The following is a 14,505-nucleotide window of genomic DNA, read 5'->3' as shown; positions in this document are numbered from 1 at the left end:
TGAGTCCAGAGAGGTCAGGTGACCTTTCTAAGATCACACAGCTAAATGAAAAAGTAAAGAGATGGGCTACCCCTCCCCACCAACCCCGGTGTTTCCAATCACATTAGTAATCAATGTGGAGCAGTCTTTACTTTGAAGACAAAAGATACGGCAGAAAATAGAAGTCACACAGTGTCTGGTCTCAGATCACAATGGAATCAAACTCTAAATCAACATCAGAAAAACCGCTAGAAAAATCCTCAAATACCTGGAGACTGAAACACAGACTTCTAAATAACACATGAGCCAAAAAGGGAGTCTCAAGAGAAAGTTTTAAGTATTGTGAGCTACATGAAAATGCAGCTTGTCAAAATGTGTGGGATTCAATGCAAGAAGTGCTTACAGGGGGATTTATAACACTGAATGCAAATGTGAGAGGAGAAATATCTAAGGTCAACAAACTTCTTCCTGAGGAAACTAGAGAAAGAAGAGCAGATTGTAGAAAGCAGAAGAAAAGAAGGGATAAAAATCAGAGCAGAAACCAATAAAGTTGGGACAGGAAACCAGAGCGAATCAACAGATCCGAAATCTAGTTCCTAGAAAAGGTAAGTCAAGTTGACAAGCCTCTAGCCAGGTTAACTAAGGAAAAAGAGAAAGGACACAAATTGCTAACAGCATAAATGAGGGATGAGACATCTTTACAGATCCCATGGACGTTAAAAAGATAGTCAAGGAATAGAAACAACTCTATGCCCACAGATCTAATAAACTAGATGAAATGGACCAATTCCTTGGAAGACATAGTCTGCCAAAGCCCACACATGAGAGAATAAACAATCTAAACACACATATCTTTTACAGAAATTGAGTCAAGAATTCATAACCTTCCAGCACAGAAATTACCAGACCAAGTGGGTTCACTGATGAATTCTACCAAACATTTAAAGAAGAAATTACACCAATTTTCTACATTCTCTTTCAGAAGATAGCAGAGGGAATAATTCCTAATGAATTCTAGGAGGCCAGCTTTACCCTACGAAAATCAGACAAAGACACTAAAAGGAAAATTATAAAACAATATCTAGATGCAAAAAAAAAAAATCAGCAAAATATTAGCAAATCAAATCTAGCAATCCAGGCTTTCCCCCTGAGATCAGGTGCAAGACAAGGACATCTCTTTTCACTACTCCTCAACATCTTATTGACAGTCCTAGGTAATTAAAAAATATAAGCGAAGGATATACAAGGAAGAAATAAAACTATCTTTCTTCACAGATGACATGATCACCTATATAGAAAATGTGAAAATAACAACCAAAAAGAAATCTGAAACTATTAAGCAATTATAGCAAGATTGCAGGATGCAAGATTAATATACAAAGAAGTCCCTATTGTATATTAATCTTGCATCCTGCAATCTTGCTATGATTGCTTAATAGTTTCAGAATCGGAGAAGGCAATGGCACCCCACTCCAGTACTCTTGCATGGAAAATCCCGTGGACAGAGAAGCCTGGTAGGCTGCAGTCCATGGGGTCGCTAAGAGTCGGACACGACTGAGCGGCTTCACTTTCACTTTTCACTTTCATGCATTGGAGAAGGAAATGTCAACTCGCTCCAGTATTTTTGCCTGGAGAATCCCAGGGGCGGGGGAGCCTGGTGGGCTGCCGTCTATGGGGTCGGACATGACTGAAGCGACTTAGCAGCAGCAGCAACAGCAGGGACTTCTTTGGTGGTCCAGTGGTGAGGACTGTATATTGGCAGTGTTGGGGGCGTGGGTTCAATCCCTGATTGGGGAACTAAGATCCCATGTGCCATGCAGCCTGGACAAAAGATTAAAAAGTTTAATACACAGCAGCCAACTGCTTTCCTATCTACTAGCAATGAACATGTGGAATTTGAAATTAAAATCGATACCATTTATATTATGTGTACTCAAATGTGTCTGACTCTTGTGACCTCATGGACCGTAGCCTGCCAGGCAATATGCAGTTGCAAAAGACCCAGAGTAGCTAATACAATATTGGAGGAGAAAAAGTGGGAAGATTGACACTACTTGATTTCAAGACTTACAATAAAGCTATAGAATTCAAGAGTGTGATACTGGTATTAGATAGATCAGCAGAACCCAGAAACAGGCCCTCATAAATATAGTCAATTAATCTTTGGCAAAGGTGCAAAGGCAATAAAATGGAACAACAACAGTCTTTTTAATAAATGGTGCTGGAACACTTGCCAAAAAAAAACCCACAAAAAAACTAGACATAGACATCACACCTATTAGCTCAAAATGGATCACAGATGTAAATGTAAGTCACAATGATAAAACTCTTAGAAAAAATCTAGATGACCTGGGCTTTGATGATGACTTTTTAGATTTAACACCAAAGACACGATCTATGGAAGAAAAAAAATTGATAAGCTGGACTTTAAGTAAAATATAAAATGTCTGCCTTGAAAAGACACTGTCAAGAGAATGAGAAGATCAGTTACAGACTGGGAGAAAATATTTGCAAAAAGTACATCTGATCAAGGACTATTACCCTAACATATCTAAAGAACCCCTGAAACAACAATAAGAAACAATTAAAGTGTGGGACAAAGACCTTAACAGACACCTCGCTAAAGAACGTGTACAGATGGCAAATAAGCATATGAAAAGATGCTTTGCATCATATGTCATCAGGGAAATGAAAGTTAAAACAATGATGAATACCATTACATGTTTGTTTATTTAGGATGTGCGGTGTAGCATGTGGAATCTTAGTTCCCCAGCCAGGAATTGAACTCAGGCCAAGGCAGTAAAAGCCCAGAATCGTAACCATTAGGCAACCAGCAAACTCCCAGTACAGCTACTTTGGAAAACAGTGCAGTGATTTCTTACAAAATTAATTATAGTCTCACCATATGATCCAGCAATTTACTGGATCATATTACTATTTACCCAAGTGAACTGAAAACTTATATCCACACAGAAATCTCCACATGGGTGTTTATAGTGTAATTGTTAACATTTAGGAGCAACCAAGGTATCCTTCAGTAGGTGATATAAACTGTGGTACATCTAGACAATGAAATAGGATTCACCTCGAAAGAGAATTGAGCTATCAAGCCATGAAGAAGACATGGAGGGAACTTAAATGCATATTGCTACATGAAAGAAGCCAGTAGTAGGCTATGTACTGTGCAATGCCAGTTACATGGCATTTTGGAGAAGGCAAAACTATGGAGACAGTAAAAACATTAGTGGTTACCAGGGACTCGGGGAAAGAGGGATGATCAGGCAGATTACAGATTTTTAGGGCAGTGATGTGATACTATAATGGTGGATATATGTCATCATACATGTGTCCAAACCCATAGAATTTTCAGCACCCAGTGAACCCTAAGGTAAACAACGAACTTTAGGTGATAATGATCTGTCATCAAAGGTTCATCGGTGGTAACAAATGTACCTTTCTGATGGGGGATATTGACAGTGGGGAAGGCTAGGCATGCGTGAAGGCAGGGGTATTTGGGAAATCTCTACGCCTTCCTGTCGATTTTGCCATGAAGTGAAAAATAACGTCTTGGGGAAACATGGCTGAAGTGTTTATAAAGGGTACATCGCCTATAAAAGTCTTTACCCACGTAAGAAGAGCTCACTGCACCCCCTACCGGTCAGTTCTCTACAGTGCGGCGTCTCCTGTCAGCTCTATAAAATCAGGCTGTCTTTGTTGTTCAGTGGCTCAGTTGTGTCCGACTCTTTGTGACCCCATGAACTGCAGCATGCCAGGCTTCCTGTCCATCACTGTCTCCCGGAGGTTGCTCAAACTCATGTCCACTGAGTCGGTGATGCCATCCAACCATCTTCAACCGTCCCCTTTTCCTCCTGCCTTCGATCTTTCCTAGCATCAGGGTCTTTTCCAATGAGTCGGCTCTTCGCATCAGGTGGCCAAAGGATTGGAGGTCTAGTTTCAGCATCAGTCCTTCCAATGAATATTCAGGGTTGATTTCCTTTAGAATGGACTGGTTGGATCTCCTTGCAGTCCAAGGGACTCTCAAAAGTCTTCTCCAACACTATGGTTCAAAAGCATCAGTTCTTAGGCACTCAGCTTTCTTTATGGTCCAACTCTCACATCCATACATGACTACTGGAGAAACCATAGCTTTGACTAGACAGACCTTTGTAGGCAAAGTAATGTCTCTGCTTTTTAATATGCTGTCTAGGTTTGTCATTGATTTTCTTCCAAGGAGCAAGTGTCTTTTAATTTAATGGCTGCAGTCACCATCCACAGTGGTTTAAAAAGCAGGCTTCTTATTTTTGGTAGCTCTGACTTGGGAGTGATGGGCCTTATTTTATCCTCTGCCTTATTTCAGTACTAGAAGCTTTCCTCCAGTTCTTTGCCACCCCAATCCTGCAAATTCTTTCAAGGAGGAAGTAGCTTAGTTTTTGGTGGGAGGATGAGGAGGTAGGAAGTGTTGGCTAGGAGAGGCTGATTGTGAATCAGATCCTTGAATCCTGGTGCTCCATCCAACCAGTGCATCAGGTTTTTGTCCGGTAATGATGGACATGGGGAAGCGAGGCCAGAGATGCTGGGAGCCCTACCCTGGTCAATTCCAGTAGCCTGGGTGATGGCAAACCCAAATGGTCATCAGAATGTCCTGGGGAGAGGAAGCAGGAGAGCCGCCCCCCACACCAGTGGTTCTCGTTTTCCAGGCCTCTACTGTGATGCTGTTATGTTAACTGAGAAACACCATATGGAAAGTTGAACCGTTCTTTTTTAACTTTGCTTTTTAAAAAAGTAATCTGTATTTGCTTGGCTGCACCAGGTCGTAGTTACCGCACTCAGGATCTTTAGTTGCTGCAAACAAGCAAACTCTTGTTGAGGCACGTGGGGTCTAGTTCCCTGACCAAGGATGGAACCTAGACCCCCTGTATTGGTAGCACAGAATCTTAACCACTGGACCACCAGGGAAGTCCCTGTAAGGTTTTCTTCCAGATTCCTGACTGTGAAAGGGGAAGGAATCTAGACATGTGGGCAGAGACCAGAGTCTCTTGGAGGAGAAGATGGAGAAAGTGACAACCACTGAGCAAAGCTGCCCAAGTTAAAAGCTTAGGGACCCTGGAGCAACCCTGGGTTAAAATCCTCAGAAGCTGTGTGACTTTGGGCAAGTGACTTAACCTCTCTGTGTCTCCTCTTTTTGTTTGTACAATGGGATGCTGCTAGTTCAACCTGGTGGGTTGTTGGTGGTGGGGGTGGGCGGTGGGAAGGTTTGACTGAATGAGTTAATGTTCAGTGAGTGTTTTGCCTTGTACCTGTACAGGTTTTTAAAAAATTGAGATATGTTTGCCACTTGACATTGGATGAGCTTAAGGCATGTGACCCATTAGTTTGATACATTTATACTGCAATATTGTTGCTATTGTAGCCTTAGCATCATATATAATGTATTTCTTATAGTGTTGGGGAAAATTCAGATCTAGACTCTTAGCAAGTTCAGTATTTACAATAGCATTTTGTTGTCTGTAAACACTGTACTGTGTATTAGGTTCCAGGACTTATTTCTCACCCAGTCACAAGTATATAGTTTTCTAACAATATTACTATCAAGTCTTCAAAGTCCTGAGAAATCTCTCCTCCATAAGCTGTTCCCAGTGATTCCCTGACTAGGGTTCTCCTTAGTACATTTCATGTGTTTTGCGTGTGCATCTCATTTCCCTTCAAGAATTTTAGCTCATCCAGGCCAGCCCAGTCGGATATCGTTTCCTGCTTTTTCTCACAGTATTTAGTAGCACCCCCTGCCCATAACGCATCGTGGGGCCCCAGGCAGCTGTAAGCTGAGTGGCCATTGCCGTCTTCAGCCCTGTGTGTTGGGAGTTTCTGTGCTCACGCAGTACAAGTACTTGAGCTGCAGGAAGGGAAGGTGAAATTACTGGTTTCAAAATATAAAAGAAAATGACTCGGGCTTCCCTGGTGGCTCAGTGGTACAGAATCCGCCTGCCAATGCAGGGGACATGGGTTCGATCCCTGGTCCAGGAAGATCCCACATTCCTCACAGCAGCTAAGCCCGTGCACCGCAACTGTTGAGTCTGTGCTCTGTAGCCTGTGAGTGGCAGCTCCTGAAGCCTGTGCACCTAGAGCCTGTGTTCTGCAACAAGAGAAGCCCGCACACCACAACTAGAGAGGAGCCCCTGCTCACTGCAGCCAGGGAAAAGCCCCCACAGCCACAAGGGTCCAGCACAGCCATAAATAAATAAAATTTAAAAGAGAAAATGGCCCAAGTCTAAAAGCATAATTGGTTATTTCCATAGAACATAACGTGTCAGTCAAGTTGGTGTTCATTTAAGAAAGCTACATTTAACTGTTAAGAGGTGAATGAACAAACAAATGTGCTTTACCCACTCGATGGAACAATATTCAGCTATAAAAAGGAATGAAACACAGAGGCTAGTACATGGCTGAACCTTGAAAATGTGGTGCCCAGTGAAAGAAGCCAGACATAACATGCCACGAGTTGAATGATTCCATTTCTAGGAAGTGTCCCAAAGAGGCAAATCCATGGAGACAGGAAGCAGACCACTGGGGACCAGGGACTGGGGTGACGGAAATGAAGAATGACTGCTTGGGGAGGGTGGGAGTATCTTTCACGGTGATGAAAATGTTCTAAAATCGGTGCTGGTATTGGTTATACAAGCCTGTGGGTGTACCAGAACTACTGAATTGTGTACTTTCAATGGGAGAATTGTATGACCTATCTCAATGCACGTGTGCTCAGTCATGTCTCTTTGCGACCCCATGGACCGTAGCCGGCCAGGCTCCTCTGTCCATGGGATTTTCCAGGCAAGAATACTAGAGTGGTTTGCCATTTCCTTCTCCAGGGGATCTTCCCAACCCAGGGATCAAACCTGCGTCTCCTGCACTGGCAGACGGATTCTTTACCATTCTGCCACCCATCTCAAAGGGGTTTGTAAAAAGGCACATGTGGGGCTTCCCTGGTGGTCTAGTGGTTAAGACTCTGTACTTCCACTGCAGGGGACATGTGTTCGATCCCTGGTTAGGGAAGTTCCCTGCATGTCGCATGTCATGAGTTGCAGCCAAAAAAGAAAAAAAAAAAAAAGGAAAGCACACTTATTGTGGAAGCAGGTGCATAAGAGGAGGGGCTAGTCCATGAGACCTGCAGGGGCTGAAAGAGGTGGTAGCTGAGGAGCTCGGCTGCCTGCAGCCCAAAAACCAGGGGGTGCCGGTGGATGGCAGGGAGCCTGGGAGTATGTGTGAGTGGACCCTCAGGCTTCCCAGAAGACTTGCCGTGCTTCTGTGCTGGTGGTCCTCATGTGTGCAGGAGGGAGGCCTTGGGCCTGAAGCATGGAAATAAGACCCCTCAGCTGTGGAGAGCCATTTCTGAGGCTAGGCTGGCCCTTCTGTTTACTTTGCCCACCCTAACTAAGTACTGGGAATAACAAACCCCAAATCAGACCTCAGAACTCAATATGGTGGTGATGGTTGCATAATGTCATGAATGTACTCAATGCCACCAAATTACCACTTTCAAATGGCTAAAATGATAAATGTTATGTTCTATCCATTAGACCACACACAAAAAAGGGCCAACTATGCTACACTGCCTTCTGCCCCAAGAGCTCTATTTACAAGACTTGAAGAGGCAAATCTTTTTCTTTTTTTCCTAGACAGAAAAGGGATTTTTTTCCCCCTCACTGATCAGAAGCACCCCCTTCCTCCCTCCCTCCTGGGGCTAAGAACTTTTTTAGAGGCTTCTGATTGGCTGGGTCTTTGCCCTGGAAGCCCCCTCCTCCCCTTCCCATCCCCTGCTTGCTGGGAGAGTGGATTGAAGCTGAACCCTCTCCTTTGGGAGAGAAGGCTCCTTTCTGGACTGTTTGGAGTTGCCCTGCAGAGAAAGGCTGGTGGCGTGGGGCTCCCTTGGGCCAGCGGCAATGCCAGCGCTCCTGGGCTTCCTTGGTCTGGTCCTGTTCTGGGTGCTCGTGCCAGCGACTGCAGGGAGTAAGTAAAGTTGCTCAATCCTATTCTGTTGGGGCGAAGGGGCGGCAGCCCAAATCCACTTGGGATGGTGTTTTTATAGCCAGTTTACCGGTCCTTCTGCACATTCTTGGTTTTACCTTTCATGGGGGGAGAAGGAAGGAGAGATTACAAGTGGGTCTCTCGTCTCTCTCTCACTCCCATCTTCCACCAACATCCTCTGGAATCCAGAGTCCAGATTTGAAATCCTGAGTGAGGAAACGCTGACTTCTAGGCTCCCCAAGCCTGTGTGCAAGGATGCTTAGCAGTCTGCACGGTAACAATGTGAAATGAACTTTAATTTGTTGTCTGTATATTGCAGGAAGGTATAAGACAGCGCTATCCACTAAAAATACAGTGCAAGCCAATATGTAATTTTAAATGTTCAAGTAGCCACATTTAAAAAGTGTTAGAAGGTAAAATTTTAAAGCATTTTTAAAATTTTATTTTGGTTGCCCTGATATTCATTGCTGCGCATGGGCTTTTTCAGGTTGTGAGTGGGGGCTTTTTAAAAAAAACAAACAACTTTTAATTTTGTACTGGGTTTAGCTGATTAGCAATGTTGTGGAAGTCATTTCAGGTGAACAGCAAAGGGACTCAGCCATACATATGTAAGCGTCCATTGTCCTAGCAGAGGCGTCTCTTGTTGCAGGGCACTGGCTCAGTAGTTGTGATGTGTGGGTTTAGTTATCCCACAACATGCGGAATCTTCATGGACCAGGGATCCAACCTGTCTCCTTTGCATTGGCAGGTGGATTCCTAACCACTAGGATCACCAGGGAAGCCCTGAAATTAATGTAAAAGTATATTGTAATTGTTGTTCAGTCGCTAAGTCATGTCTGACTCTTTTTTACCCCATGGACTGCAGCACACCAGGCTTCCCTGTCCTTCTTGTCTCCCGGAATTTGCTCAAATTCATGTCCATTGAGTCAGTGATGCCGTCCAACCATCTCATCATCCTCTGCTGCCCGCTTCTCCTTTTGCCTTCAATCATTCCCAGCATCAGAGTCTTTTGCAATGAGTCAGCTCATCGCATCAGGTGGCCAGTTATTGTACTTGACCCAAAATATCTAAAATATCATTAGAAAATGTAATCAATATAGAAATTATTAATGAGTTTTATTTTCTGTTCTTCGAAATCCAGTGTGTCCTTTATACTTAGAACATTTGAATGTTAAATATTCATTGCAAATGCTTGCTCTCTTATTAGATATCTTAAAATGTTGAGTTGAAAGAGATGAATGAAGTCATTATGCTTTTGACTTTGGGAGTGGGGCATGATGAGGTTTTAGTATTGAGTGGAGAAGTACTTATTTGAGACAGTAAAGATGGGAGATATGAAACAGTTATCTCAACCATTCTGGGTAAGACAGAAGTAGGGGTTAAAGTCAAGGCATGGATCCTCAGATTTTATTAAACAAGGTAAATTTGGACATGAAGCAAGACTATTTATGGTGTATTCTGTAGAATGTGATAAGGCAAGAGTGGGGCTAAACATGCAAGGAATTCTTGAAAACACTAGGCTTATATCATAGTACTATGCTGCTGCTGCTGCTAAGTCGCTTCAGTCGTGTCCGACTCTGTGCGACCCCATAGACGGTAGCCCACCAGGCTTCCCCGTCCCTGGGATTCTCCAGGCAAGAACACTGGAGTGGGTTGCCATTTCCTTCTCCAATGCATAAAAGTGAAAAGTGAAAGTGAAGTCGCTCAGTTGTGTCCGACTCTAGCGACCCCATGGACTGCAGCCTACCAGGCTCCTCTGTCCGTGGGAGTTTCCAGGCAAGAGTACTGGAGTGGGTTGCCATTGCCTTCTCCATCATAGTACTATATCACTTTGTTTTATATAATGTGCTTTGTGGAGAACGACGATTCCATCATTTAATAAAAATTAGCTCAAATCCCCACCCCCAATTCTTTCACATACTGAGTCATTTCAAACATCTTTTAAAGTTTTCCACGGGGAGTGGGAGGTTCAAGAGAGAGGGGTCATGTGTATACCCACGGCTGATTCACACTGGAGTATGGCAAAAGCCAACACAAAGTTGGAAAGCAATAATCTTCCAATTAAAACATTAAAAAAATTTATTAAAAAGTTTTCCGATAACTGACTTGAGCATAGGTTTTAAATTTTATTAAAATTACATAAAACGAAAGGCTTCTTCATAGCACCAGCTACATTTCGGATGTCCACTAGCCACATGTGGCTGGCAGATACTTCCCAGTCAGTGCAGGTCCCGTCACAACTGTTTTACTCATTGTATTTTCCCCTATTTGCCTCTCACACAGTTGGTGCCTAGTGAGTCTGTGCTGGCTGGGTAAATAAATGAATGGGAATCAGACTTGACCTCTGAGAAAGCTGAAATGAGGCTCGATTTCATTCCTGAGTGGTAGAGATGACATCAATTTCAGTCCATTTCCAGTCTCTCCCTAGAAGTGATGGGAAGATTTATCACTCCCCCATTTTCAACATTTCCCCCTTCTTGGTTGATACTTTTAGTAGGATAATTGAATGGTCTTTGTTCTTCAGAAACTTTTTTTTTAAAGCTTTAGATATGTCTTTGTAAGTGCTTGAAAAATGGAAGGGAAACAGACTTTGTTCAAGCAGAATGCTCTCCGAACACCCCTTCTTCCTGGGAGCTCGTGGTAGACCCGGGCTTGCAGGCATCACTGCTCTTGGCGTAGCTGGGCAGAAAAAGCCGATGCAGAGGTTATCGGTGGAACAAAGAAGCTGAATGCTGGATCTGTGCACAACTGGGAGTTTAATGGTTATGCACGAACATGTTTAATTTGGAGCCCAGGGTTCAAGTGATCAAAGAGCTGAAGGCAAGTTGGCAGGGAAATTGATTGAGTTAAATATCTTTGAAATGTGATTTTATCCATTGATATTCTACTTTAATGCAAAGAGTATTTTGTTGGATGAGCCAAAACATTCAGGGAAGCAAAAACTCTGCCAAATACCCTACTGTTTTCTATTATTGCAAAGGTTTAAATGAAATGGCATAAAATATACTTTGCCCCCATTTTGGGAAACTATATTTTTCTTAAGGGATTAAAAACAGGCTGGCACATGTCATGATTACCAGTTGAGGCACAGTAGGGTGGTTTTGAGAATACAAATGCTCTTACTGGAAAGTCATTCTATGAAAATGGCTGCAGATGGACCCCTGGCTAAGGCTGTTCTGAAAGGATATGGATGATGTCCAGGAAATGCCAGGTATGTGGCTGGAAGGAAGGACAATGAGGAGTAGGTGGAAATGGGGAGTCTTCAGGTGAGGGTTGGGATGGGCGGGTGGAGAGAAGACGGGCCAGGGAAGAGGTCTGAGGGTCCCCAGCAGAGCATCCTTGGCAGCCTGAGGAGGTCCCTGGCTTTTCTGCTCATACCCTCATTGTCCTGCAGCTTAGATGGTGGGTGAATGAGGTATTATGAGATCGACCAGGGAGCTGAGCCAGATACCATCCTTCATTGCCAAAGTCTTCCGGGCTTGCCTTTTTTGGTTCACCCATTCCTTTATTCACTCACTTATTCCTTTGTAACAATGTAGTGGTTAAGGCTGTGGACTCAGGATGCCTGGGTCCAAACCTTGGCTCCTCTACTAACTGTGTCTCAGTCTCTGGGCCTCCGTGAAATGGGAGTAATAATCGCACTCACGACAGGCAACTGTCAGGATTGAAGGCGCTGAATATATAACTTGTTTGGAACAGCACTTGGCACATGATAAGTGCTGTATGCTACATGTATTCATTCATTTATTCATTCCAGTATCGACTGGGAACCAGGCACTCAGGGATACAGTTTTGATGAAGATGACCAAGATACTGAAGTCATTAGCATTTTTATAAGCATTGTGAAGAGAATAGGATGTTAAGATAGGGACTGACAAGGGGGGGTTTACTCTGGACAGGGAGACATGCTCACGCTGGGGTCTGAAGGAGCGTAGGGTGTGAGAACTGGAGGAAGAGTGTTGAGACCAGAGGGAACGGTATGTGTAAAGGCCTTGAGCTGGAGAAGGAGCAGCATGGCTGGAGGTCGAGTGGGGTGAGATATGGCCAAAGGGGCAGACAGAGGCCGGCTGGCTTGGGAAGGATTTTATTATGAATGCATGTGGGTTGGGGTGGTTGGGGAGAGACTTAGGAGCTCTTACGCAGGGAGTGATGCGATTAGATTAAGGGCTTTAAAACATGGCTGTAACTGTTGGGAATGAACTGTGGACACGGAACAGTTGGAAGGCTACTGCCGTGGTCTAGGTGAGAGAAGATGAGGCTTTGCCTGGAGCGATGGCTGTGGGGATCGAGACGTGAATGGAGAGAGAGAAGGATGGAGTAAGGGAGAGAGGGATGGATAGATGGATAGAAAGATGGACAGAGAGAGACCGACGGATAGATGAATGACAGGAGGGATGAATGGGTGGATAGAGGGAGGGACAGACAGACAGATGGTTGGAGGGAGGGAGGGGTCCACAGAGAGGTGGATGGAGGGAAGGAGGGATGAGCTGACGAGGGAAGAGGGGCTGGAGACCTGATGGAATTGGCAGCACTTGCCGACACGTGGGGCTTGGGGTGATGATAAGAGGGAAGGGGAAGCACAGCTTCCAGGTTGCCAGCTCGAGCAGTAGGAGGACACTGGTATTAGTACCCAAGATGGGGAAGAGTGGGGCGGCTGGAGGGCGCACGGAGGTTACTCCTGGATCCACGCGAGAGAGGAGAGCAGGAATTATCTCTTTTTGTCCCCCTGGCCCCTTTAATGTCCTCTTTCCAGAGCAGGTCAGCGGCCCATGGGAGGGGGCTGTTGCATGTCTCCTCCTGGCCTTGCCCTGATTCCATCTGATTTGTGATTTCAGAAATGCCAGACTCGCTGGTGGGGCAGGCGGCCTCCTGCATGACTTCCTGCACAGGTGAGTCTCTCCGGAGACCTTATCACACTTCTTGTGAACTCAAGACAGGGTGTGGCAGGGGTTTGGGGAGGCGAAGCTGATCATGGCAGGTCTAATTAGGGACAACCCCTGAGGGCCTCAGCCACATTCCCAGGGAGACCAGTGGGGAAGAGCAAGACTGGTTTTGCAAAGGCCACCCAGTCGTCAGCATTTAGAGAAGCAAATCACACACTCAGGTTAAAATGTCCTTAAACCATCCCAGCCCTAAAGCCCTGGGGCTTTCCCTCATACTCTGCGGTCCTCAGGTGGAGTAAAATCTTTAGCCAAGTGATTCTATTTGCATCTTGGGGTGGAGTAGATGAGAGAAACTGGAGGCAAATGGCTTAGAAGGAAGCATTTTCGGAATGTGAGATGTGGTTATATTTTGAGCACAAAGAAATGAACATGAATGTGTTCATTCAATTTCAAAGCCCAGGAGAAGGATGAGCTGTCATAATTAATACTTTAATGGTGTTTCACAATTGGTCTGTGGTCTAGATAGAAGTTTCGGGAATCACAAACTCTCTGCTCTCTAGATCCGATCTACCCCAGAGTACCTCCCCCACATCCCCAGTATCTCCAATACCTCCAGACTAGCCAGTTCTGCTGCTCTGTGTTCTGTAAAGATCAGGGAACTCTATCCAACCCACCCCCCGTCCCTGCTGATATCCACCAAGGCAGTAGGTGAGGAATCATCAGACAGCCAAGGTTTGGATTCCAGCTCTGCAACCTTGGGTAAGTTAGTTAACCTCTCTGAGCCTTGGTTTCCAATTCTGTAAGATGGAGAAAATAAGAGTACCCACTTCAAAGTTGTTATGAGGCTTCCAAAAGCTAATGTAAAATAGATCAGTGGTTCACAACCAGGATGACGGTATCTACCAGGGACATTTTGCAAAGTCTGGAGACAGTTTTGCTTGTCCCAACTGGGGCGTGCCACTGGCATCTGGAGATGCTGTTGAGCATCCTATAATGCACAGAACAGCCCCCACAACAGAATTATATGATATCAAAATACTGATACCATGGAGGCTGAGAAACTTGAGTGTAGAAAACCCTTAGAAGAGGGCCTAGCACGCGAAACACTAGGTAACATTGATTAAGCACTCCTTGTGATTATCTTCGTTTTCTTCTTCACTCTCTTGGGGTCTGCAGCCTTCCCCTGAGCTGGGAGCAGGAAGCTCACAGGCCGGATGAGAGGGGAAGGTGACAGTTAGGATGCCTAAGTAGTCCAACTGGAGCTGAGTCTCAGAAGGTGTCAGATTGTCAAGGTGACACTGTGTGCCCTCTCTCTGCCCTCCAGGGTCAGCTGATCCTTACCTCCCCGTGGGCACCAGATACATCTATCACTTTTCCACTAACACCAGCACCAGCCTGCAGGGGGCCCAGGTGGAGGGGAGTGGCCTTGGTCTGCAAGGCTTGGTCACCCTTGATGTGCTTGGCCCTTGCCAGATGGCCTTACAGGTGAGTATCACTGAGTAACCAGGGGGTCATGTTGACATGGGGGAGGGCCATAGGGAAGCCATAGCACCTGAAATCAAATTCAAGTGAGGGTGCTAGAGTAACATGGGAATGTGGCACCATTTTGGTTGTAGAGGGTGCCAGG

At 44.9% G+C, this 14,505-nt stretch overlaps 1 protein-coding gene across 1 annotated transcript in view; it reads left to right on the top strand.

The window, feature by feature from the left end:
• Positions 1-7,910: 7,910 nt before the first annotated feature.
• Positions 7,911-14,505, top strand: part of LOC129638166 (uncharacterized) — a 154,118-nt gene continuing 147,523 nt past the window's right edge. The window contains exons 1-3 of the mRNA XM_055562730.1: positions 7,911-7,977; positions 12,831-12,884; positions 14,203-14,363. Of these exons, the coding sequence (XP_055418705.1) occupies positions 7,911-7,977; positions 12,831-12,884; positions 14,203-14,363 (282 nt within the window). The remainder of the gene's footprint in view (positions 7,978-12,830; positions 12,885-14,202; positions 14,364-14,505) is intronic.

This window comes from Bubalus kerabau, chromosome 23, assembly GCF_029407905.1.
Source record: "Bubalus kerabau isolate K-KA32 ecotype Philippines breed swamp buffalo chromosome 23, PCC_UOA_SB_1v2, whole genome shotgun sequence".
In the NCBI taxonomy this organism is placed as follows: domain Eukaryota; kingdom Metazoa; phylum Chordata; class Mammalia; order Artiodactyla; family Bovidae; genus Bubalus; species Bubalus kerabau.
Note: the sequence above shows the minus strand (reverse complement) of the source record. Positions and strands in the feature narration are given on the sequence as shown.